The sequence below is a fragment of the Suricata suricatta genome, chromosome 2 (assembly GCF_006229205.1).
Source record: "Suricata suricatta isolate VVHF042 chromosome 2, meerkat_22Aug2017_6uvM2_HiC, whole genome shotgun sequence".
Taxonomy (NCBI): Eukaryota; Metazoa; Chordata; class Mammalia; order Carnivora; family Herpestidae; genus Suricata; species Suricata suricatta.
The window spans coordinates 97,086,874-97,109,690 of record NC_043701.1 but is presented as its reverse complement, the minus strand read 5'-3'; the positions used below and the strand labels follow the sequence as shown (position 1 = coordinate 97,109,690).

Below are 22,817 nucleotides of genomic sequence, written 5' to 3'. Positions count from 1 at the left end.
GGAGGGAAAATAAGTAAATACATGCTTTCAGTGGAATGCTTAGATGGATATGCACAAGTTTTCCAGATATGTAAGGTGAAAGGACATTCTAAGCTGTTGGGATAGTATATGAAGGGCTGACAAAAGGCAAAACATTTAAAAAATGGCCAGCAGTTTTGTCTGGCTGATGTTTCTCTTCCTTCCTTCTTTTCTCTTGCCCCCATCTCCTTCTCTTTTTTTTAGAAAGAATTTAGTTTGAAGGTGATAAAATGATCTATACTTCCAATTCTGGTGCTCTTAAATCCCACTATTCATAGTAGAATAGAAAAGGATTGAAAATAGTGTGGAAAATAAAAGGCATGGCTTTTGGAAAAAAGCAAATAGGCTAATGCAATAGTTAACAAGAGAATTAGACTGGTACTGAACAGAAGCTGGAAAGATTGGTTTAGGTTGTAACCATGGTGAGCCTTGAATTTCATCATTAGCAGTTTAGACTTTTGCACTGAAGGTATCACTTGATCAGATTACTGTTTCAGGAAGGTGGCTATGTGGAGGATAGATTAGAGAATGGAAAAATTGTAAGCAAGACTAAGATACTAGGATAATAGCCTAGGAGGAAGCTATTGAGAATGGAAAGAGGTGGAGTAGAGAGGAGGGATATGAGATACGTAATTCTTTTTGTACTTAAGTTTGGTTGATGACATGGCAGCTCTGACACCACTAATCTTACTACTCGATGGTAAAATAACTTATACCCTGGAGTCCAGTCCTGTGTGAATCTATGTGCCTTTTGGATTAACCTCTCAAAAGTAGTGTCTATTTTTATTTGAGTAGTTAATCTCTTCAGGAAGAAGGTCTGGAAAAACCTAGTTTCTATTGATTATGCTATAAAGTGCATCATGACTTTTTTGTGCAGAAGAAAAGACTAGGGATAAAATTGACAAACCCAAAACTTTACCTGGAATAACTGAATAGAATAATCACATTTTGCTTGTTCCTTCCTTTTCCCCAAAGCTCTTTAATTTGTATAGCATGAATAGTTGGCTTGTTTTCTTGAAGGGTTTTAGTTTTTAATGTATTTTGATGGAAGCTATTTTAAAGCTTTCCATGTTTGAGAATTAATTCACCAAACAGAGTAAGTATAGGTATAGCTTTATTTTTTTTTTAACAAATGAAATCTTCTTTTTAATTAACTGCTTTGTATTTTGAAATTACCCTGTGATGAAGGTTATTTTAAACCAGGCTACTTTGGATATAGTTTGTAAGGTAAATTTCTGATAGACTAGTTTGGTGTATAGCATTTCTTTTATTCAAAATGAATATACAACTCTTATGGTTCAGAGCAATATTTCTCAAAGTATTTGTGGTGAAGGACCAGTTTTTAAAAAACATTCAGTCTGTCACAGACTAATATGTGTACTTAACGCACATGATTAACGTACCACACATTTGATAACCCTTAACTGATCTATATCCTGTTCAGTAAGTCTGCTGATCACCAACTTGGATGGTGCAGCAGTATCAAGTTGCTGTAAAAGTTTCTTAATACTTTCTCTCAATTTCTGTATTTACAATGTTTCCTCTCAATTAATGAGATAATTTCATTATCTGTGGGTTTGAGCCCTGCATCAGGCTCTGTGCTGACAGCTCGGAGCCTGGACCCTGCTTCAGATTCTGTGTCTCTTTCTCTCTCTACCCCTCCCCTGCTCTGTCTCTCTCTATATCAAAAATAAATTAAAACAAAAAAAACCCCAAAACAAAAAATCAATTAATGATAACATTTGTGGATGATCTTCAGTCCATGGGCCATGGTTTTAGAAGCACTAGTTTAGGAGATTTTGCGTTTAAGTTTGTTTTATGTTTTTAGCCAGATTCATATGGTAAAGACACATGACAGTGTGTATTCTGTATTCTTAAAACACAACTCAATCTTAAAAAATATATTTAGATGTGCTTCTAAAATATAACAATGTAATCTATTTTAACATCACAACCCTCCTTTTCTCTTTAGAATATTTTGTATCTTAATTTGGAAATAGTTCCAAAATGTTGATATCATTCATTGTCTTTTGGCATTTTTGAAATTTGGTACATTTACTTGGGTATTTTTGAAGTTTGGCAAATTTGGTATTTGGATTTTATTAATAGTGCTTTTTCATTATTTAAACTAAATAATTAAACTAATTCATTTAGCAAGTATTTGTTGAACCCATATAATGTTCCAGAAATCACTTAGAAATGTAGCAGTGAACAAAATAGACTAAATTTTTTTTTAAGTATATTTATTTTGAGAGAAAGAGAGAGGGAGAGAGGGAACACATGCACAAGTCAGGGAGGGACAGAGAGAGAGGGAGAGAGAGAATCCCAAACAGGCTTTGCGCTACCAGCTCAGAGCCCAACACAAAGCTCAATCCCATGACCTGTGAGATCATGACCTGAGCTGAGATCAAGAGTCCTACACTTAACCAACTAAGCCACCCAGGTGCCCCAAAACAAGCTAAATTCTTGATCTTTTGCATCACAACTTTTAGGTGGGATAGACATTATGCAAATACCTAAATGTATAATACAGTGTCAAGTAGTGATAAAACTATGAAGATAAACAAAGTGGAGTAGGTGAAGTATGTGTTGAGACTCAGGAGCTCCTGGTTGAATCAGGTCTGAATGAATTAGGGGGAGAAAATAAAACTAGGGACAAGAGTTTTTCAGAAGAGGGAATAGTAAATGCAAAGACCCTGAGACAGGAATGTGTGTTATGCTCAAGAAGTTGTAGAGGCAGTTTATGGGTACAATGCAGTTTGCTTCACTGGTCTATCTGCTTATCTAATCTATCTGTTTCTTTAAATTGGGGCTTGAACTCACAACCCTGGGATCAAGACCTGAGCTGAGATAAAAAATCAGACACTTAATTGACTGAGCCACTCAGGAGTCCCTTGACTGGTCCTTTTAATTGCTATAACTTTAAGAGAGGCATATGATTAGAGGCTAACAGAGCTCAAGTCTGTTAGGAAGCCAGCTATTTTTTGAGAGAGCCACGTAAGGCCTCTTTGGTGTTCTAGGCATAGGGAACCCAGAGTATGGAGAGAGCAGTCCAGTGGCTATTGGCACCTGAATGGTGGTGTCCTTCCAACTTCTATAATTTTTCCTACCTATGTACCTCAGTAAGAGTTCAATGCCAAAAAAAATGTGCAAGATTTTCCTTTAAATTTATCCAAACTTAACTCTTTCCTAACTTCTATCCTTGCTTTAGTCATTCAGAGGCATTTTTTAAGATATTTAAGATAAACGTTTACTTATTTTGAGAGGGAGGGGAAGCACATGTGTGAGTGGGGGAGGAGCAGAGAGAGGGAAAGAGAGAGAATCCCAAGCAGACTGTGTTGTCAGCTTAGAAGCCAATGTGGATCTCAGTCCCGTGAACTGTGAGATCATGACCTGTGAGTCAGATGCTTAACAGACTGAGCCACTCAGGTGCTCCTCAAAACCATTTTTATGTCACATTTCTATTACCATTAGAAATCTCTCTTAGGATGGGCTCCTGGATGGCTCAGTCTGTTAAGCATCTGACCCTTGATCTCAGCTCAGGTCTTGATCTCCGGGTCATGAGTTCAAGCCCCATGTTAGGACTCCACACTGGGTATGGAGCCTACTTAAAAAAGAAAGAATGAATGGAATCTCTCTTAGCATACAGACTTATCTAAAAATATATTTTTATAAAAAGTTTATTTGTAACTTGTTTTAGAATTCAGAATATTTTAGAATGGTAAGAGGGTTATGATTATGTTCTCATTAGATCCATAAAAAACCCATTTAACATCTGAAAATATACTTGAGGTATGGTTCTTAATAGTACTGTAAAATCCATCCACCAAATAGAACAATATATCCATGAGAAAATACATACAGAAATTCAAACCAAACACCAGTAACACAGCATGTTCTAATGGTCCATTACTTGTCTCACACATACTCGTTAGATAAGCCAGATACTACCTATATTTTCTACATTATGTATCTTTATATTCTTTTCCAATATTTTTCAGGTATGTTTGTAAAAGAGTCAAAAAGTGTTGGCTCCAGTTCTGACCTTTGTGTGCTGCATAATTTTGATCATATTAGATAGTCTCTTTGTTAAGTTCTTTGCAAGTGCTTTTCAAGTTATAAAATACTGCACAGATAATTGGTATTTCTCTCTTAGTTTGACATACAAAATTCATTTAATCTCATTGAAGCATCATAATTTCTCCACCCCATTGAATTTGTCTTCATTTGGTTCTGCTTTTGCAAAGCAAAACCCTTTTAATTTTGGGTTTCAATTGGTTATAAGGTCTTTGGAGGGTGTTTTGATTAAAATTTATTTATGTGTTCATGCAGATTGTTGAATACATTTTCAAAATAAGATTTCATAATTTTGTAAATACTTGTTAGATTATAGCAATTGATTCAACCAAAGCTCTCCTAGGTGTTTAGAGATGACACATGTTCTGCAACAATACAAGATTATTGACATTGGTCCACAAAGACATTTTAAAAATTCCCCCCTGAAAGCTAAACATCTCCCTACCATTTTTTTTTCTTTTTGTCTACTACCCCAACCCAATTATTCCAAATTCCTACTTTGAAAACTTCTCCTACTACCTATGAATAGGGTTACTTTGCCTCTAACCCTCCAGGGTCTTATTACCCTTGACATACCACAGTGGTCACTTGTTGCCCTCTAATAACCATTTTTAGAGTTAAAAAAAATACTCCTTAACTGTCAGAAGTTATATAATTTTTCAATAGGAAAGACTAGTTTGACTGAATTTTCATTAAAGTGTAACTTTTGCTATACCTTGGATAAATAATACTGACTTTAATTATACCTAGTATACTTTACACATTTAGCATAGTTGAAATCAAAACATCTACTGTAAGTTAGTTTCTGTTTATTACAGTTACTGGAAGTAGAAAATCCATTTAGTAAATTGACTTAAATCTGTTGCTTAAGTTAGTGAAATGAATGAACTACAGTTCATTGAAAATATAATAGCCTGATGCTTTGAAAAATCAGTACCCTGTGATATATTTACGACTCGTGTGTGATCATTGTAGATGCCTTAATATAATACTTACATATGAGTCACTTATGTTAAGTTTCTGATTTAAAAAATGTCTATGATATAGATACAGTCAGCTCTATTGACTGGGTAATGCTGGCATGTGGTGGGAGAGGAAAAGTTTATAAATAACTCTAAATCATGTTTCAAACAAAATGGCAGCCATGTTTAGATTATCCAGGGGCAATTAACCATGGTTACAATAGGGATCTAGATTTAGGGGCGCTGTAATTATTCTGCTGCTTCACACCCATAGCTGTCGTATGCTGCCTCATTATAAGCTCAGGAGGGTGATGTGATGATAACCACCTAGGATTCCCATTTCAATTTCTCCATCCTAGTAGCCAATTGCGTATATATTGGCATGTTTGATCAGGAAGTAACATATTAAGAATATTAAGGAAGAAACTTCTTACAGCCTAGCTATTTTAATTTTTTTTTAATGTGTTTTATTTATTTTTGAGAGAGGGAGACAGCGTGAGCAGGTGGTGTGGTCAGAGAGAGAGGGAGACACAGAATCCGAAGACAGGCTCCAGGCTCTGAGCTAGCTGTCAGCATAGAGCCCAATGCAGGGCTTGAACCCATAAAACATGAGATCATGACCTGAGCTGAAGCGGGATGCGCAACTGACTGAGCTACCTGGGCACCCCCAGCTTAGCTATTTTAATAAGTTAAAAAGATAGGGTTTAAATACCAATACTACTTTAGAGTCATAGAATATTTAAAAGTTTGTAAGTGCTTTCAAATACACTTACTTTGAACTGTTTGGCCTTCCACTTGAAGTAAACTTTCGAAGGTTTGCTAAATAGCTTAGCAATGAATAGTTTTGCTTCCAAAAAAATGAAAATATTTATATATTTCAGTAATTATCAACAGGGAAAAACCATTTATATTTCTAATGTCAGTGTCTATTCAAATACAGTGAAACCCTTGAATTAACACTTGGTCTTTTTTCCAGTTGCTAGAACCCGTCTGTCACCAGCTCTTTGAATTCTACCGCAGTGGAGAAGAGCAGTTGCTTCGATTTACACTGCAATTTCTTCCAGAATTGATTTGGTGCTACCTTGCAGTCTCAGCCAGCAGAAATGTGCATAGCAGTGGATGTATCGAAGCTCTTCTTCTAGGGGTTTACAATTTGGTTTGTATTTGATGTACTTAACAAATGTTTGCCAAAAGCAAATCTATAACCTTTATAGCAAAAGTGAATACATAATAGCAAGTATTTTTCATTTTTTTAATGTTTTTTATTTATTCTTGAGACAGAGAGAGACAGAGCATGAGAGGGGGAGGGGCAGAGAGAGAGGGAGACACAGAATCTGAAGCAGGCTCCAGGCTCCGAGCCTTCAGCACAGAGCCCGACACGTGGCTTGAACCCACAAACCGTGAGATCATGATGTGAGCTGAAGTTGGACACTTAAGCAACTGAGCCACCCAGGCACCACATACTTTACATTTTTGTAAAGCTAATATTTGTTTTTCATACATCAAATGACTCATATCTCATTGTCCTAAAATAACTTTATTGACATTGAAGGCTATACAGGCATACATATAATTATGTAAATATACCTTTGGGGATTGATTAAAGACCAAAAATCAGATCATTTCAGTTCGATTATAGAGATATCTAAAAATATCAATGTTGAATTTTAAATTTTTTTAAACTTAAAATCTATTGTCTGTTAGTGACCTTCCAAAAAGCTTGGGACAAAAGATCTAGTCTAATATGTGCCACTAATAATTTCATAAAATCTGGGTTGTCTCCAGAGTTCATACCATTGATTTAACATATAGTTTACATTACTCTTTGTGTATTAATCAGTATGATATTCACATATTTAAGGCTTGTACTTTTTTACAAAGAGATTTAAGGCCCTTTTCTTGACATATTTCATAACTATGTTAATTGATTTAGAATATGTGACTTTTTACATGAGAAATATCAGTGATTATGAAGACACTACACATCTGTATTTCAGCCTTCCTTAAAACTGTGTTACTTACATCTTTCTTGTTGTTACTTGTATTTTAAAAGAAGAAGGTTAACTCCTGGTGTTTATAAATAATTGATTATTGATTGTCTTGGTTTATGATTTTAGTCAACTTTAAAATTCCTTTCCTCTCGGATCTTTTTTGTAAGACTAATAGTTTAAAGTTAGCTCTTAAACTTATGTGTAAAATATAAATATTTTAAGATTTTTTTTCACTTTTATAGGAAATAGTTGACAAACAGGGACATAGCAAAGTATTGAGTTTTACGATTCCATCTTTATCCAAACCATCTGTATATCATGAAGTAAGTAATATTTTATCAAAGTAAAATTTTTAGTTCTAAGATTTGAAGTTGTTATAAATTAGGATCTGGTTATTGAGGCAAAAAAGATTAATTTATTACTATAAAAATTAAGAAGTAAAAAACACCATACAGAGTATTTACTATTCCCAAAGTGAGATAAGAACTCGAGATCATAAAGTTTTAAAATCTGATTATAAGAAAGCTCGAAAATAATCGTTTTGAATTATTTTTCTCTTCTGGTCAATAAAACTAGCCTAATGTTTTTGTGTGTGGCAATTATGTATTTCTGGGGTAGAGTTTTTAAATTATGTTTTTATTTTAATTCACCCAGTGTTGAGGTAGACTTTTTGAAGGTAAACTATTTTTATTTCTATTTGTGGTTTGTATTTTAATTATTTGTTAAATCTTTGAGCAGAAAATTTAGTATGCAATCGGGATATTTTTAAGACAGATGATGTTCATGGCAATCATTCTTAGTGGTTCATATATTCTTAATAGCACATTTTCAACAGAATGGCTTTTCTCCTTTATTCAAATGTCTCTTCTTTAGCCTTCCAGCATTGGGTCCATGGCTCTGACCGAGAGCGCGCTCTCCCAGCACGGCTTGTCCAAAGTTGTGTACAGTGGACCTCACCCGCAAAGGGAGATGCTGACAGCACAGAATAGGTACATGTGCAGACGTAACCTGCTATTCTACCACAGTGGTTTCTAAAAAATTATTTCAGTCGATTAATAGCTAATCTTTAATGAGTTGTATGTAACAGATTTATTTTTTTGTAACTGGGTCATTTTATATAAGAGAAAAACACACTTTCCAGATTTGTCACTTTGTTCTTTGATTTGGATGTCATTTTAAGATAATTTTCAGATGACTGTTACTTGGGAAGTCTTTTTTCTTTATAGTTTTGTATTGTTACTGGTATAATCATATTGTACAAGTCTGTTCCATATAGTATCTTTCCCCAATGCCTGCTAAATTATGATTGACTTCTTGGAATTCTACAGATTTGTAATTATTCTTTTGGCTTACCTTTAGGTTTGAAGTATTGACATTCCTTTTGTTGTGTTACAATGCTGCCTTAACCTATATGCCCAGTGTTTCTCTTCAGTCGTTGTGTCAGATTTGTTCAAGGTAAATAAAAATTCAAGTATTTTTAATATTGAAAGATATGAATCTAGAATTGCTACTTTGTTCCATATCTAAGTTATTTTTCTTTTGTTTAATCATTTGTTTAAAACATTCGAGAATTTAATATGAAGCTTCGCCTAGTCAACACCTAGAAAGCTCCCTATAAATGAGAGTTCCAAAAAACATAAGGAAGAGGGTAAAACTGAATAACATTTCAATGAAATATTTAATCTGAAAAGGATCATTCTGTATAAATAAAAGGGTGCAACTGTTATTCCCTTTTGATTTTTGGCATGCGGTTGGTTTCTGTTTTGTTGGTTACTTTGTTTTTATTAATTTTATTGTATTCTAATTTGGTACCAAGAAATAAGAGATATTACTTGTTAAACTTTACTTGTTAAAAAAAATTGAGCCATGAGGTTGCTTAAATGATGACAGTCCTTACATTGACTATGCAAACATTTAAAAATTCTGATTTAAAAGGGTATTTATTTAATGATAGTATATATGGTATCATTCCAGCAATGACTGAATATGACCAGAATATTAATAATACTTATGTCTAATTGGTGGAATTATGGTTTATTTTCATTTTTTTCCTGTGTGATTTTTTTGTTATTCTTTAAATTTTCTATGATGAACATATTAACTTGTAAAAAAAGAAAACAAAAGAGAAGACAGAGAAAATACCTTTAGAAATTCAAGTAATAAGGGAAAATACGGAGTTAGGAAACTTGTAGAATAATTTAGATTCAGAGAACTTAGGAGATACAGCTTTGGAAAGTTAGTAAGAGGGAGGGCATATAGAGCAACCCTTAGAAATCAAATCAAAACAAAACAAAACAAAACAACCCTGAGAAATTGATACCGAGTAGGATAGAAAACCACACAGGACCAGAGGGAGAAGGGAAGTAACAAGGCAAGGGATTTATTAGAGACGATAGAGAAGTGGAGAATCTTTCAGATGATTCCTGAATTGGAACTGAGTTGTATTTCCCAGACCAGTTGAACGTATTTCCCCCATTTACTGAGGCTTTCTAATATGTTTCTTATTTTAAATCCTTTAAAGAGAGAAGTGTCAAGAGTTTTGAATTTCATAAAGTTAGAGTGGGTGGGATATTTATAGAGCATTGCCAACTTTTTATTTTGCCAAGTTATCTTATGAATTTCTACCATTAACATTATTTAACAAAAGGGAGACTATTTGAATATCAAAAGAAGTGGGGAGAAGGAAGTGAGGGACAATTTAGAAATTAAAAATAGGAGGTTTAGCTTTTCTTGTTTCTCTTTGCACTATGATCCAGTGAAAACTCTGTAATGGACTAAAATGAGTGTGAGGACCAGTACTTCAGAAACATTTATTTAAGGGGTAACTTGATTTAGCAGCTTTTACCTGTAGAACTTAAAACACACTCTAAAGCCCAGGTCTTACTCTAAAGCAGTATCTTAGTCGGTAGGACCCAGAAATAATGTTCTTTGAAGCTCTAATATTCTAATATAGACAGATAATACAACCTCCTAAATAAGAATGACTAGTGATGTTTCCTTGAAACCACTGATGGAACTGTTAAGAAACAACATATATCACAGGTTTCTGTCCTGTGTGACTGCTACAGACTGCCCTCTGATATAATTACTTTCACATTTTTGGTGGAGAAAATTGCTAATATACCAATTTTAACTAACCAGGGAACTGGGTAATCCTTTAAAAGCACAAGTAATATCTGGTTTTAAAAACAAGGAGAAAAATAGATTAAAAACTTGCTGTAAGATTTTGGCCAAGAAGATTTTAGTAGAGGCACATTAGATTAATTCTATGCCATCAAAGAAAAACTGAAAAAAGGAAATCTTTGTACAAATGCTCACCAGCTGGAAGAGACTGAGGGAGGAAAGAGAGCTAAGTAATTCAAAAGACTTAAGCTATTTAAATAATGCTAACTCTTAAGCCACAAAAGATGATGTAAGAGGAACTCGATCAAATTTATCATAAATGTCTTTTTTAGATTTTTTTAGATTCCCTATTCCTGTGTTCTCAATGGTTTATAATCTAGTTATTCATTTCTCTTAAATCCTGGTTTCCTTACTTGTTTATCAGATATTCTAATTAAGATATTTTGTACATTTTTAAGACTAATAGAAAAGAATTAAAAAACACTTGTATCTAATCAAGCAAAGCCTAGTCCATATCTGTGGAAAGAAAATTGATTACAGGACTGTGATGACAGGTGAGTTGTAAATGGTTATGATGTTGAAAGAACAGGAGCTCCCTGATGATCTTAGTCCTAATGCAGGTTTTCCTGAAGAATGAAGTTACCATACTTATGGCTAATCCAATCCTTGACCATGTGGTAGTCGTTTTAGATTGCTACTCAGTTTGGTTGTTGATGATGCCTATGCCAAAATGATTGACTGTATTATCTAGGGGCAAGGATACATAAAACAACCAGAAAATTTTCATGGAACATTTGAGCTAGATTCAGTGACAAATGTATCCCATTCTTTCTTTAACCTTCTGATTGTAAATAATTATGGAAGTGCTTAAAACAATCTTGGATGCTTCCCATCCTCCACCCATACATACATTTCCCTTTTAGGGGCACCACTGGTTGAGCGTCCACCTCTTGATTTGGGCTCAGGTCGTGATCCTAGGGTCATGGGATCGAGCCCCTGCCAGACTCTGTGTTCAGTGTGGCACCTGCTTGAGGTTCTCTCTCTCTCTTTCTCTCTGCCCCTCTCTCTCTAAAAAAATAGCAATAACAATTAAAAGAAAAAGAATTTGCAAATCCATTCTACTCAGCAAAAATATGTTTGGTTGCTATAAGCTTTGCTTTCCAGATTCAGACTTGAGGCCAGCTTCATAGCCAGTGTTTTCCTCCTGTACAGTGTGTATGGACCACTCGAAGAAGAGACCTGAAAAGAGGCAAGAACTAGACTGAATGAGTTTTAGTTAAGTTTTTATTTTCACTAATACTAAACATTATATATGTTCCTCCTAAAAGGACTATAACCACCAATATTGCAAATGAATTTTGCTAGTATATACCCAAATCCTCTAAATTGTGGCAAATAAGTTTATTTTTTTACTATTGACATCTCTTGTAATACAAGGCTGTTCAACAGATGACTTATCTTGCTTTTGGTGTGGAATATAAATATTAAACATGAAACTATACTAAGCTAGTAAGTTAAATTATTTCCCATTGTCTAAGGGACTCTTTTAATTTTTTCACATCGTGAGTCACCTAGCTGACTGACTTGGATATATACTGCTATGGATTCTTGATCAGTGTATTTGTTCTTGTGTGTCTGTAGTGACACCTTGCCCCTCTCCTCACTCCATCAGCCTTCCTGACCACCTAAACAGATTTCTTCTTGTTTCTATTAGGGGCACCCTTAGTGCAATAAGCCATTCCATTCTCCTGACAGATAAATTACTTACGTATATCATATATTATATTAACATAAATCACTTAATATATATGTTTTATATATATCACTTAACACGTATATGCCACTTTGTCATCATCCAATAAATGACAGCTGTTATATATTGTACACTAATGCCTGAACACACATGTTCACAATGTATCCATAGTATCTTTTTTTTCTTCATTGCCTCTTTGCTATTACCAACAGTTTGAGAGCATGCCTTATACTAGATCATGCCTTATTGAGAGAACCTTAGTTGACTTTTCATTGCCTCATATTTTATTTGTGAACCTTATTTTTAAGCTTATCTGAATCTTCTCCATCCTTTACATCCCAATTAAAATAATCTTTTCTCCTCCAACTTGAGCACAATTTTTGTGTGTGCTATTCTCTTAAGGAAAGTGTTAGAAGATTTAGACTTTATTATAAGCTCCTAATTTCAAAAAGCAGAAGCATGAGAACAGAAAAGTGCTCATTACTGTATAGGCAATCCTTACTTCCCCTTTTTCTGTTTGCCTGGTCTTTTCCTTACCTCTCTTCTCCTCACTTGAAAAGCAGAGCAGGAGAGGAAGAGGATTTGAAATTAGTTTATTTTATTTCATAGTCTATATCTTTTTACCCAGATGGATAGGAAGAACTGGACCAAATTTTAAATGTTTCTCAAAATAAAAATTAGAAAAACATTTTTTCCTTTTTCCAGCCAGATTTTACTTACTGGTCTGATGATCTGGCAGTAGTTAATCTCTGTTCTTTTCTCCTTTAGGTTCTGGTATATTCAGGAATCAATACTCTCTTCAGTTAGCCTCATTATAATTGTGCCTTCTAATTATTTTGTGGTAACTCAAAATATATTGACAACAATTTCAAACATTTACTTTTAAGCTAGGAATGGGACAGTGTCTCTCAACAGAGAATGAGAATCATGGCAAGAGTTTTTCTCACTTAAAAAATGATACTTAGAACTTCTCCCAGAAATTTATTTACAGAATATGCCCCTCATTAAGGTATTTTTATTTTAATGTGGTTTATGAATTTGAGAGATATCTATATGTGACCAAAGAGTAAATTTAATACAGAAATAGGAGTAATGCCACTCAGCTGCTCTCTTGTAGGTTTGGGTGCCTATGTTATGAATTTGTTGACCGAAATAGAGAACTTCAGGATACTTCTCTGATTGAACAGAGGAGTCAGCCATTCAAGTGGCATTGATCATTTTTATTTTGTTCTGCATTTTATTTAAATTCAGTGAAGGATCTCTGGGAAAAGAATCTCCTTTAATAGAGAGATCAGAGGCCTGAAAATTAAGTTAGAGAATTCTTGATTATTAAAAGGAATGGTGAAAAGAAGGTAAAGAGATACTATTACCAGTTAATGATGGAGCTGGATAGGATTAGATTATTTGGGCTCTCGGCTCAAAGGTCACTTTCTTGGAGAGGGCTTCCATGACCATCTTTCTAAAGTAGCACCTTTCCACCTCAGTTTATGTTCTGTTAGCACTTATAACACTGTAACTACCTTGTGTGTTCATTTGAGACATAGTCTGTCGATTGCTGGAACCTCATGAGATCAGGAACTTTATTATGTTTGCTGCTGTATCCTCAGAGTTTAGAGCAGTGCCTGGCATACTGTAGAACCTAATAACAATTTGTTGAATAATGAAAAGTGGATGATCTCTTCCACTTCAGATTTATGATCCCTTCAGTATAACTGATTAAAGGAAATAGTTCATTTTTAAAAAATTGAGAAATTCAAAATTCCTGGGGTCAATTTCTTTAAGTGGGCAAAGTTTTAGTAGTTATGAGAAACTGCTATGGTCTGAATGTTCTTATCTCCCCCAGAGTTTATATGTTGAAATCTTAATGCCTATGATGATGTTATTAGGATGATATTAGGCGGTGCTGTCATAGCCAAGAGATGCCAGAGTTCCCTCCTTATTCCTTCTGCCATTGAGGATACAGTGAAAAGTCTACAACTCTCAGGAGAGGGCCACCCATCTTGTTGTACTGTGTTGTAGCAGCCTGAATGGAGCAAGACTAATTCTTTGCATTTCTAAATAAAGGTTTTAGTTCATCCTCTAACATGATTGCTTGCTTCTGTTTGAGTAGCTAGTAGAGAAAATCAGAGAACCTGATCTTCTTTCTCTTGTGGATCTTACACGTGTGTTGGTGTTTGAGAGAATTGTCTCTCTAGTTCTTACCTCAAGTAAATTTAAAAGTTGATTGACCATTCTAGATCTATGGCAAAGTTGTTTCTAAAAAAATTGTGTATGAACAGCAATAACTTGTTTTTCTGTATCTTCTATCCTGAATCCTATACTGACTTCCTGATTCTAAACCTATATATCTGATCCAGTAGCCATCTCTATGAAGATGTCTTATAGGCGCAGCTACGTGTCTGACTTTGGCTCAGCTCATGATCTCATGGTTCATGAGTTCAAGCCCCACATCGGGCTCTCTGCTGTCAGCACAGAGCCTGCTTCAGATCCTTTGTCCTCCCCATTTCTGCCCCTCCCCCTCTCAAAAATAAATAAACATTTAAAAAAAGATGTCTTACCTTGAGAAAGGTAGAACTCTTTTTGCTGCAACTAATTGATAATCTTTTTTTAATTTATTTTTTTAAACACTTTTTTATTTTTGAGAGGGAGGGCCAAAGAAGTGAGCAGAGGAGAGGCAGAGAGAGAGGGAGAGACAGAATCCAAAGCAGGCCCAAGGCTCTGAGCTGTCAGCACAGAGCCCAATGCAGGGCTTGAACCCACGAACTGTAAGATGATGACCTGAGCTGAAGTTGGATGCTTAAGTGACTGAACGCCAAGGCGCCCCAATAACTAATTGATTATCTATATAAAACTAGATTATACTAAAGGGAAACTTTTTTGACTTTTTGTCAAAAGCAGGGGAGCAGGGATGGAACTGGCTTCAGGATCAACTAGATCAAGAGGCTCAAATGTTAATCTGTAAATTCTCTACCCTCTCTCTCTCATCTCATTTTCTTCATTGGTTAGTATTTTATTTTCTTTGTGTAAATAGGCTTCTTCCAGGTTGTAAGAGGAGTGACCACAAGCAGCTGAAAGCTTACATTGTCTACCTTTAATAGACTCAGAAGAAAGGACCTCTCCCAGTTTTACTGTGAAAAAGAAGGCAGGAAAAAGGCTTTGATGTTGCAAGCCTGAAGTTTCTACAGACCCCTCTAGGGTCACATTTGGTAGTGTTATTGGAAGAGTTATGTATCAGTTTAAATATTGGTTTGGCTGTTATAACAAAGATGAATAGTGGTAACTTAAGTAGATATTTATTTTTCTTTCCCATAAAAGTCCAAGCTGGTATATGGTCTGGGGATAGATTGGTTATGTTTGTAAGGTATCCTTCTTTCTTGAGATTCTGCCATTCCCTAGGATGTTATTCTTGTCTGTATGGTGATGGATCACTATTATTACATCCGCTTTCTATTCTGCAAGCATGGAGAAAGAGAGTGGAAGGCATGCAGCTACTTTTTAAGCGTGCAACCTAGAAGTTAGCAGATCTTTGTCCAGAACACGTCATATGGTCACACCTAGATGCTAGGAAGTCTAGGAAACATGGTTTCTAGCAGGTGGCTATTGTTCTAGTTAAAATTGGTTGGGGAGGGTGGAGGAGAGCATACCTTATGTATGTCATTGAAGGGAAGAAGAAAATAATAGATGTTAGGGTATTGACCTCTTGTAACAGATAATTTTGTTATTTTGTTTATACTACAATCACATGATTATTCTTGATGATATAGAGAAAGACTAGTACCTAAAAGTAAGAGGGATAGAGGTGCTATTAATGGAAAACAGTTTCAGGGGGAGCGCTCATGGCAGACAAAAGTGACATTTATACCATATACCTACAAATCAACATATCTGAAACTTAGCATCTTCCAAAACAGTATGTCTTATTTGTCCATGTTCACTTAATAACACTACCATCCAGCGAGCTATCCAAACTAAATGTGGGAAAATTACACACTCCTCTTGTTTCTTCAGTCTTATCCCATGATTATACTTCCTAGGTGGGACTCCAATCCCACCCTTTCTCCTTCTCCCCACATTACTTCTTTTTTTTTTTTTTAACATTTATTTATTTTTGAGAGACAGAGACAGATCATGAGCAGGGGAGGGACAGAGAGAGAGACACACACACACACACACACACACACACACACACACACAATCAGAAGCAGGCTCCAGGCTCTGAGCTGGCAGCACAGAGCCCAACGCAGGGCTTGAACCCACGAACTATGAGATCATGACCTGAGGCGAAGTTGGATGCTCAACCTGCTGAACCACCCAGGCGCCCTGACTTCTTTAGCTCAAGCCACCTTCATCTCACTCATGGGATATTTTGATACTCTCCTCTCGAGGAATACTATTATGAAGACCAATCTGATCATGTCACTCTCTTGCTTCAAACAACAAAACAAAAACCTTCAGTTGCTTTCCATTGTCTGCACTATAAAGCCTCGTGGGTTATAAGATACTCCATGATCTGACCCTAGTTGGCATCTCTTACTTTTCTAGTGTCTTTCTATCCTTAATCTCCTTGGTGTCATGCTGTTTAATCCTTCTCTGTTTTGCCAATTGCTATATTTTCACCAGGAAAATGCCACTTTTTCTTCAAGGCTCATTCTGGGAAGCCTTCTCTGACTCTACTTCTGCCACTAGAGTTTACCACTCTCTCCTTTTGTCACCTTTGTAACTTATTCATTGCAGGTATTTTTTTACTACGCAGTCTGAATCCCTGGGGGAACTACATCTTTTATCTATATTCCTAGTGTCTGACACAGTGTAAATCTTTAAAAATATTTACTGAATGAATGAATGCATTAATTGAAAAAATCCTATTATATATATTGATTCTCCATTATTTACTACTATCCCTATCATAAAGGTATATAATGAGTAGGGAAATAAAATTTTTCTGAGCTTCTTTAGACAATAAGAGGAATTTCTATTCTAGTTTGTATGCAGATTTCTATAATATCAAACAAAATTTGAATTGGTTGTATTTTCATGTACAGTTAATTTTTTCCTTTTTTTTTTTTTTTTTTTTTAAGTCATCTCAGGCTGCTATAGCAAAGTGCCATAGGCGAGGTGGCTTAAACGATAGATGTTTATTTCTCAGATTTGATTTGTGGTGAAAGCCCTCTTCCTGGCTTACAGGAAACTGCCTTCTTACTGTTGTCTTCACATATGAGAGAGTGGGTTCTGGTCTCTCTTCCTCTTTAAATAAGGGCACTAATCCCATCAAGGAGTGTTCCCATCCTCATGACCTCATCTAAACCTAGTTATTCCCCGGGGTCCCTGGGGATTGGGGCTTCAATATCTGAATTTGGGAGGAAACACAAATATTAAGTCCATAAGTATCCCTGTTCCTTTTTACTCTTGGTTCTAAAGAGTTCTAAGATCCATCTCAGTATTAAATGAAATTTATTTTTTACTTTAAAGTGACTTTGAGTTAAAAAAAAAAAACAGTTACTTTGAATTAATGATATTCTCAAGGATATATTTTTGAAATGGCCTGTGATATACTTTAGTATGTTTTTTTTTAATTTTTAATGCTTTTTATTTATTTTTGAGAGACAGAGAGAGAGAGACAGTGCGAGCAGGGGAGGGTCAGAGAGAGAGGGAGATACAGAATCTGAAGCAGGCTCTAGGCTCTGAGCTAGCTGTCAGCACCAACCCATGAACCATGAGATCATGACCTGAGCTGAGGCGGGACACGTAACCGGGATACATAACTGACTGAGCCACCCAGGTGCCCCTACTTTAGTATGTTTAAATGAAAGCTTAGATTCACTGAGTGGAGGAAATATTAAGTCCTAGGTAGTAATTGCATGTGGAAGGGGGTAAATAAGTATACAATCTATTTACTAGTATTATAATAAATGAAGTTTTATTATATCAACCAAACATGTTAGGAGACAACAGCTATTTTCTAGTTTTGTTAAAAATAGAAACCACTTTTGTTTATTTTAAAAGCAGTGCATGTTGATCATAGAAAAATTTTAAAATACATATAAAGAAGAAAATAAATCTATAAGCTCAAGGCTCAGAGATAACTGACTTTGTATATGATCTTTTTGCAGTGACACACACCATTCACCGTTTGTTTATTATAAACCTGTGTTCTATACAGTTTCTTCCCCTTGCCATTTAAATAGGCTTTCAAAACATCATGCTTAATTGCTTCATAGTGTTCTCTGAATGATTTAGATGATTGGTTTTCTGTGTTGGTTTTTTAGGTGGCTTCCTCTTCACTTTAGTAAATACACCTTAATGTTAGTACTCCTTCTATAATAAATAGTTTAAACTTCAGCTTCAAGTAGTTTCTTGAGAAAAATAGTAAAATCTATTGGTCTTTTTTTAGGATTCTACCTTTGATGTTATGTTTAAACTTGTAAAGAATATGTCACTACTTGCTTCTGTTTTATTTCTCTTATGGTTTTTTAACATTAAAAATTTCAATCTATCTGAAATTTATTATGGTGTATTATATGGGACTTGAGTCTAATTTTAGAGTATTTTCTTGGAGCCTGCAGTTTGTGTCAAGAACTTTGTCAGGGATGGAAGATCATACCATAGATCTATTTGTAATAAATAATACCAAATTTCATGTAGTAGGTTTTATGGCAACTAAAAATTATTAATTATTGAATTGACTGAAATTAGTGAAATAACTATACAATAACGTACCTCAAGCTTTATACATTTTCCCCCCTCAGTTTCATTTACTTAGGAAAATGTTATAGACACATGTTCTGTTTGGAAAGATTCTTTGTTTCATAGCTATTAGGTTTGTTAGAGAGCATATCTAGTATGTTGTTTGCTTATAAATGTTAAAAAAATAAATTGCCTAAAGTTTTACCAGTTTTACAAATATGGTTATTTTGTTTTTTCTAGAATCTGTGTTTGTGGCTATCCCCGACAACATGTAAGAAAATACAAGGGTTTAAGTAGCAGGATACCGGTTTCTTCTGGATTCATGGTGCAAATGTTAACAGGAATTTATTTTGCTTTGTAAGTTCATTTAATATACAAAGTAAATCTTTGATTTCTCTGGAAAATTATAGTCCTGTTGTTTTATTGTTTTTTGATATTGTATTGTTACTGTATTATAGTCTCATTGGATGAACAATCAATATTTTTGTGAAAGAATATGAATCAAGATCTTGATAATAGTTTCATTATTTAAAACTTAATGTTCTGAAGAGTTTGTAACCCACTAAAACACTTCATCTTTCTTTAACTCAAGGACAGAATGAAAATTAGCAACACCCACATATACTCACAGTTTTTTCTTCATTACTCTTTTTTTTGCTGTAATTTCCAAATAGCTTTTTTCCCCCCAATGAAGATCTTTTTCCATTTTCAGAAATTTTAAATCTTGAAAAACATCTTAGAGCTTCTTTGATCATAAATAATTTATTATTAATTTACTAATAATATCTAATATTGATGTTCAGTCTTAATGTCTTAGATACTAGTATTTTTCTTTAAACCCTGTCTTCTACTATATATATTTTACTATATATTATATTCATCCAATACTTTGATTTTTCTTAGTAGATTTTAAGCTTCTTGATTGAAGGCAGAACTTATGATCTTTGTACTAAATATGGCCTGTTTTCTTATCATTAAAACACATTTACATCTGTTTGTTGGTATATTGACTTTGGCTGCTTTTGTGCTACAGTAACAGAGTTGAGTAGTTGCCGTAGAGATTGTATGACCCACAAGCCTAAAATATTTATTATCTGGCCCTTTAAGAAAAAGTTTATTGACTTTTGGTGTTGATAAATGGTGTTAGACCATTAATATTGTCCCACAGCTCTTGGACGCTCTAATCTATTTTATTTTCTCTCTTTATTGCTTTGTGTTTCCGATTTAGTGATTCCTATTGATCTATCTTCACATTCATTGATTTTTTTTTCTGGATGATGTTGAGTTATTAATGAACCCACTGAAGGGGTTCTTCATTTCTGTTACTATTTTATTTCTAGTCTTTTCATTTGACTCTTTCTTATGATTTCCATCTCTCTGCTGAAATCACCATCTGTTCACACATGTTTTCCATGTAACTATTTATCATAGTTATTTTAATTTCCCTGATAACTACAGAATCTGAATCGTCTCTGAATTTGGCTCTATTGTTCTCTGTTTCTTGAAAGTGGGTTGTTTTCTTCTTGCTTTTTGTGTGCCTTGTAAGATTTGATTCATTATCATTTTGTTCACAGATAGAACAGTAGTGACTGAAGTAAATATTGTGTCCGTCCAGAAATGGGCATGCCTCTTTTCTTTTAGGCTTCTAGTGGAGTTATAGGCAGGAGTGAGCTGAGGTTGGATTTTGTTGTTGCTATGGTTACCTTCATGGCACCACCTATCTCAGAATCCTCTCATGGTTGCTGTCTCTTAGGGAATTAGCTGGATTGCTGGAGGGTTTTTCCTCCATGTTCTTGCTCCATCCTCAGCTTTTAGCTTTTCCTGTGTGTCTGTACCTCACAGACTGTCTTTCTTCATGTCGTGTCCCTTCTTCAGCAATAGAGTGCTGTTGCTTGTTTCTAAATGTGTACTCGTCTAGGTGGGGGGTTTGGAGGAAGTGGTGTTCTCTATTGCCTGGTCCAGCCTCAGTTATAAGGAGGCACTATGTCCCTTCATATGGGGTTCAGGGAAGGAGGGTAGCTCTTCAGTGGTCCTGTCCCTCCTCCAGTGGTAAGAGACCCCAGTAGTCTCATCATAGGACAATTTCCTGATCCTTTCCCACATGTAGTTTTTTTCTTTTTCTTTCTCTCACTGCCACAGTCAATCTTCACCTCTGCCCTTGGGCTGAGAAGGTTTGCTGCTTTTTCCCCAAAGGCTTTAAAACTTTTGTTTCACTTGACAAAAAGGTTGGCTGGATCTTCCTGTCTTTCTTGCTCAGGTGGCCACTCTTCTCCTTTGGGTATAAACTACCAAGAGCAACTTCCTCTAGTCTTTTGCCTTGCCCACAGTTTTTCTTATAGTGCCTAAAAGGAGGTATGTGGAAAAGAGCTTGTGAGTGGCTATGAGCTCCCCTTGAGAGTGGTATCTGCTCCTAGAGATTCTGTACTCTAGTGCTGGCCCATACTTGGCTTTTAGCAATTTGATTAAAGAGTTTAGCTGAAGTCTTCTTACCTGCTTGCATGGTGACCTGTCTATCTTCAGAGGCGTCTGTCTGCGTTAGGTTTGAGGCTACTTGGCAGCCTTGTGACTTTAGCTCCTTGCTAGATTCATGGAAAGCTAGGATTTTCTAGATTTTCTGACTTTATCTTGTTTTTAGGGTGGGAACAATGCTCTTTCCACTTTTTAGGCCTCATTTGCACTCTTGATATAATTCACTTGGCAGATGACCAAGTCATTACTTCTCTGTCCATTTTTATCATGTATCTAATTTTTAGAGTTTAGCCATATCTTTGAAAATGAATATGCATACACACTATCCCCCCCATATCTATCTGATATTTGCAAAACATATCATGTACATTCTAAATGACTGTCAAAATGCAAAGACGTACTTAAGAAACTGCAAACCACAGTAGTTGTAGATTCTCACTAAAACCTGTGGGAGTTACAGAGTAATTTGCCCATAAAGTGTTCTGAACATTTTCCTATGGTATATAATTTGTTATGCTCTGACTTGGTTTGAAAGTGTAAAATGCTTTGATATTGCCTAGTTTTTTGTTTTGTATCTGGTCTATAAATAGACATGTTCTTTAGAGAAGAAATAGAGATCTATAAAATTTTCTTTGCTGTTAATAGGCTTTCAGATACAATTGAAAAGAATTCAGAGGTACAAAAATAGGTCTTTAAGGAGGGTGGAGTGCTAAGCAGTATGCTAATAGGATCAATTATTTTACTTAGCAGTTTCTCACTGTATTTTGTTCAAATATATGAATCAATTAAAAATAATTAATACTTTCTTCATTTAATTTTATAGTTATAATGGAGAATGGGATCTAGCTCAGAAAGCATTGGATGATATTATATACAGAGCTCAGCTAGAATTATATCCAGAGCCATTGCTGGTAGGTGCCTCACTTGTTTATGTAAATTTTATAATTTAAGGTTTCTCAGTTTAGAACTACAAATTGAGAAGTAGCCATTCATACTGCATTAATGTCACTAAACTCAGTGATCATGCTGTTATACTAGACAAATTTTATGCCAGAAAATGTATAGATAATGGAATTTGAGAATTTCATTAAACCGACTTCTGAGATATTTGATAATAGTCTTTTAAACTTACAAGAATGTTTTCCTTACCATGCTAGAGCTGCACTAATGAGTTAGCATTAGGCATTCAGAAATATAGTTTCAATATTTTGAAATTTTAAATTTCATCACTTATATATTAAAAATTTTTTTTAATGTTTATTTATTATTGAGACAGAGAGAAACAGAGCATGAGTAGGAGAGGGGCATAGAGAGAGGGAGACACAGAATCTGAAGCAGGCTCCAAGCTCTGAGCTGTGAGCACAGAGCCCACCTGGGGCTCGAACCCATGAACTGTGAGATCATGACCTGAGCCAAAGTCCGACGTTTAACCGATTGAGCCACCCAAGCGCCTCAACTTACATATTCTTTTTAACCGTAGTTTCTGGAGTGCCTGGGCGGCTCAGTCAGCTAAGCATCTGACTTTGACTCAGGTCATGATCTCGCAGTTTATGGGTTTAAGCCTTGCATCAGGCTCTCTGCTCACGGCTCAGAGCCTGGAGCATGCTTCAGAATCTGTGTCTCCCTCTCTTTTCTCCTCTTTTGCTTGCACTCTGTCTCTCTCTCTTTAAAAAATAAATAACATTAAAAAAATTTTTTTAAATGGTAGTTTCCTTCTGAACTCTTTCTCCTTATTCTACA

General features: G+C 35.1%; 1 protein-coding gene across 6 annotated transcripts in view; it reads left to right on the top strand.

Moving 5' to 3' along the window:
• Positions 1–22,817, top strand: part of FAM126A (family with sequence similarity 126 member A) — a 113,622-nt gene that overhangs the window by 45,029 nt on the left and 45,776 nt on the right. For all 6 annotated transcript variants that reach the window (XR_003905041.1, XR_003905042.1, XR_003905040.1 and 3 more), the window contains exons 4-9: positions 6,034–6,213; positions 7,291–7,371; positions 7,922–8,037; positions 8,408–8,503; positions 18,849–18,965; positions 21,901–21,988. Coding sequence is in view for 3 of the 6 variants with exons in the window: in XM_029929919.1 (XP_029785779.1) it covers positions 6,034–6,213; positions 7,291–7,371; positions 7,922–8,037; positions 8,408–8,503; positions 18,849–18,965; positions 21,901–21,988 (678 nt within the window). In the remaining 3 variants the exon portion in view is untranslated. The remainder of the gene's footprint in view (positions 1–6,033; positions 6,214–7,290; positions 7,372–7,921; positions 8,038–8,407; positions 8,504–18,848; positions 18,966–21,900; positions 21,989–22,817) is intronic.